The sequence below is a fragment of the Solenopsis invicta genome, chromosome 8, assembly GCF_016802725.1.
Source record: "Solenopsis invicta isolate M01_SB chromosome 8, UNIL_Sinv_3.0, whole genome shotgun sequence".
NCBI lineage: Eukaryota > Metazoa > Arthropoda > Insecta > Hymenoptera > Formicidae > Solenopsis > Solenopsis invicta.
The window spans coordinates 19304046-19307867 of NC_052671.1; the positions used below are offsets into that span (position 1 = coordinate 19304046).

Consider the following 3822-nt stretch of genomic DNA (forward strand, 5'->3'; position numbering starts at 1 on the left):
ATGATATCGATGATAACGATGAGAATGAAGACTTCCCGATAGTACTTCGCGCGAATAACAATACGATGAAGAGCGAGATAAAATGCGCCTATAGAATAAATTTTAGCAAACCTAACAACATTGGATTGCTGCTGGGATTCTCTTCAAATCGTATATTACAACCGCGAAAATGGCACAAGTCGGACGTACCGATTAATATTCTCAACGTAAACGTTATTTGTATAGAATGCAATGTGACCTCGAGCGCGTATAGCAACGACAACGTGTTCATACAATACATGAATTTTCGCCTAAGGTACCACCCGGGTATAAATTGTCGGAAACGCCGTTACAGATCATTTATCTGCCAATCACCGTGCAGAGCATTTTGGACTTGACGATACGCATTGTCGACCAATACGGACGACTGCTAGACTTTCGAGAAGAAGAAATCACCGTCAGATTACACATACGACGGCTACGGCGATAAAACGTGTGTATACGTGCAGCGTATGAGATGCTTGTTTTGAACGGCACAGTCACAGATAACACAGTATTTACGAAGCTAATATTTGGTAGCAAATTTCAATCATCCGATTGCATTCATAAGAAGAGAAAGCTCAACGCGTCGAACATTGCATTTTTACAATCTTTGGGATTTGCAGTACGAAACGTGTAAAATGACTGACATTCTCAATATCGGAGATGAGGCAATCTTCGACGATCGTATCGTCAAGATTGAGACTCACTCGTACAATCCATACGCCAACCCTGTTTTTGGATATAGCGACGAAATAAGGATACCTATACAGCAGCAGGATTTATACACGTTGCAGTACGAAAGTTTTCTTTACATTGAGGGAAAACTTAAAATAAAAGAACCAGCTGAGGGATCCAATGTAGTGTTAGAAAATAATTGCATCGCGTTCATGTTCGATGAGATTCGATATGAACTCAACGGCGTGGAGATTGATCGCAACAGAAACGTTGGAATTAACAGCATGCTCAAGAACTATGTTACTATGTCATCCGACAGAAGCGTAATCGCGAGAAATGCCGGCTGAGATCCATGGAATCCTCCAAATGGATATTTTAATTTTTGTGTACCGCTCAACATGCTATTAGGATTTTGCGAAGATTATAAACGTGTGATGATTAACACTCGTCACGAGTTGATTTTAATACGATCACGCAATGACAACAATTGTCTAATTGGCGATCCAGTGCGGCAGCCGGAAATCGAATTGCTCAAAGTACAGTGGCGAATGCCGCATGTGTCGTTGAGTGAGAAAAATAAACTGTCGATGCAACGTGCACTAGAAAGTGAAAAATACCTGAGCATGGCTTTTTGCTCGTGGGATCTGTACAAGTTTCCACTATTGCAGCTCACAACAAAGCATTCGTGGGCCATCAAGACCGCTACTCAGCTCGAGAAACCGCGATATGTCATCTTCGCTTTACAGACTGATTGGAAAAACAACATGTCCGAGAATGCTAGTCGATTCGACCATTGCAAGTTAAACAACGTAAAACTCTACCTGAACTCGAAATGCTACCCCTATGAAGATATGAATCTAGATTTTGATAGAAACAAATGGGCTATTCTCTACGACGCGTACGCACGTTTCTGTAAAACTTATTACGGATACGATTATCTCGAGCCTAATTAAACTGTTACGATGTTTCGACAAAATGGCCCTTTCGATCAAGAGCGCAACCGTGGATGTGAAATTGGAATTTGACACTACGGAGAACGTACCAGCAAACACCACTGCCTTTTGTTTGATCTTGCATGATCGTTTAATAGAATACTGCCCATTGACCAATGTTGTGCGCAAAATCAAGTAAAATACGGAGGCATATAAAGATTGAAACGTTTTGCAATGAGAAGCAGTCTTCGTTTCGACATGATTGTGCCAACGTTCGTGGATCTGCAAGGCTTTCCCTTTGGAGGATTAAGCGATTTCATCATCAAAGAGTTTGCCGCTCTTAGAGAAGGAAGAGTTCTTTATCACTACATGTTTAAGAATCAAAGACCATGGGATTGGCTGATGAAATCCGAAAGATTCTGCTGTTGCTGGCTGACTGTGTGTCACCATGGCTTAAGATGGGAAGATGGGACAGTTCCGTACAAGTCAGCGAAACAGTTGATTACACAAGCTGTATATGGCACGATAAAAAACGACGACGACGACGACGACGACGACGACGACGACGACGACGACTGCGAAGATCTCGTATACGTCAAAGGATTTGAAAAAATAGAATGGTTGAAGGATTTGCTCGATGCTGATGCTGGAGATAATGTAATCATCGAGACAATGGATGCTGATTACGAAGACATGGAATCTTTGAATAAATTAGATGCTACTAATACTATGCAATGTGGAAAACATCGTAATAACAAGAATTGTGCATCACAAAATGTATACAAAATGTATAATTTGTGGTCACAACGCCAAAAAGAATTGCAAGATTTTGAAAAATAAAAAAGTAAAATAAATGTTAAAGATTTTATTTCTTTTTCCTTTCCCTGTAGTTTAAAAAGATAGACGTGTATTTAAGTTACGTTTCGTCTGTTGGGCAACGACAAAAAAAAACGCTAGAGTCTCTGCCTTTTCATTTACATTTTTCACGCATGACCCTTTGCAGCAAGGGGTTTCCGAATTTTTTGTCCAGTCGTGAAAATTCTATATTTTTGTGGGAGAAAGTCAAGTACAGTTATTCTTTTACATTTTCGAGCTCGAGCACACCTTTCGATCAGTTTTAAAACAGCGAGAAGCTCAGCAGCAAGAACATCTCTCCAACTGAAATCGCCAAGTTTTTTAAAAAAGTAGTGTAACATGGAGCAATACATGGAGAGACTAGACCCATTATTGCGGGTGACATCCTGCAAATGCTGTAAGTATTTAAGTATAAGTAATTGTTTAAAATATATTTAACACGTTGACTGCCACGCGGGTTTATAATGAAATCCTTGTTAAATCACACGCGTTGCTGTACGAAACGAATAAACCATTTATAAATTAATAGTTTTATCATTACATTCTGTGAAATATCTGTCCAAATATTTTCAAAGATTCTTTGTAAATAATCAAATAAGCGTCACCTGAATACGAGAAAATGCGACCCGATGAAAACTTTTGCTGTCACTCAAATACGAATGATGTGGCAGTCAACATAATAAATGCACATTTAAAAAATTTCATTTGAAATTTTCAGCAACTTATGGTGCATAATGAAGGGGAGCTGATTGTGCCAATTCGGCACATTTTAAATCTACGCGTGATTGGCCCCCAGGTAAATTATTTTTGTTATTATTAATTTATTAGTTTAATATATTACACAAGTGCATTATTAATCTTACCAACTTTTTAACTTTTTAGAATATTTGGCCAGCAGACGTGTCCGTACGAGGACACATAAATGTTGAAAAAAAGAAAGATGTGCATTATTTGCGATCGATAGATCGCGATTACAATACATACATATGGGAGAGAGACTGCGTGGAGGACGCGTGGGATCTCCGGATTCTCTTTGGAGAGAAGCCATATGAAGAGGAAGAGTGGTGGGGATAACCCAAGGAAACTTGTGCCTTATAAAATTATTCACGAAATTTAATAAAAATAAATAAAAAATTTTTGAAATCAAATAAATAAATATTGTATACGATACCTTAATAAATGCAAAAATAAAAAGTTTTTTTTAAAATAATGTCTAAATATTATTTCTATTATCCACCTTCCCATAATAAATAAAGTAGAAACGTTTACGAGGCGAAAGCGAGAGCGTACGCAGATATCAGATATTTTGACCCATTTTTTGTGACACGTTCTACCCATA

At 38.3% G+C, this 3822-nt stretch overlaps 1 protein-coding gene across 1 annotated transcript; it reads left to right on the forward strand.

The window, feature by feature from the left end:
• The first annotated feature begins 1094 nt into the window (after nucleotides 1-1094).
• On the forward strand, nucleotides 1095-1649 carry LOC105204190. Its single transcript, XM_011173247.1, has one exon. The coding sequence runs from the start codon at nucleotides 1095-1097 to the stop codon at nucleotides 1647-1649; it is 555 nt and encodes a 184-aa protein (XP_011171549.1).
• The last annotated feature ends 2173 nt before the right edge of the window (nucleotides 1650-3822 follow it).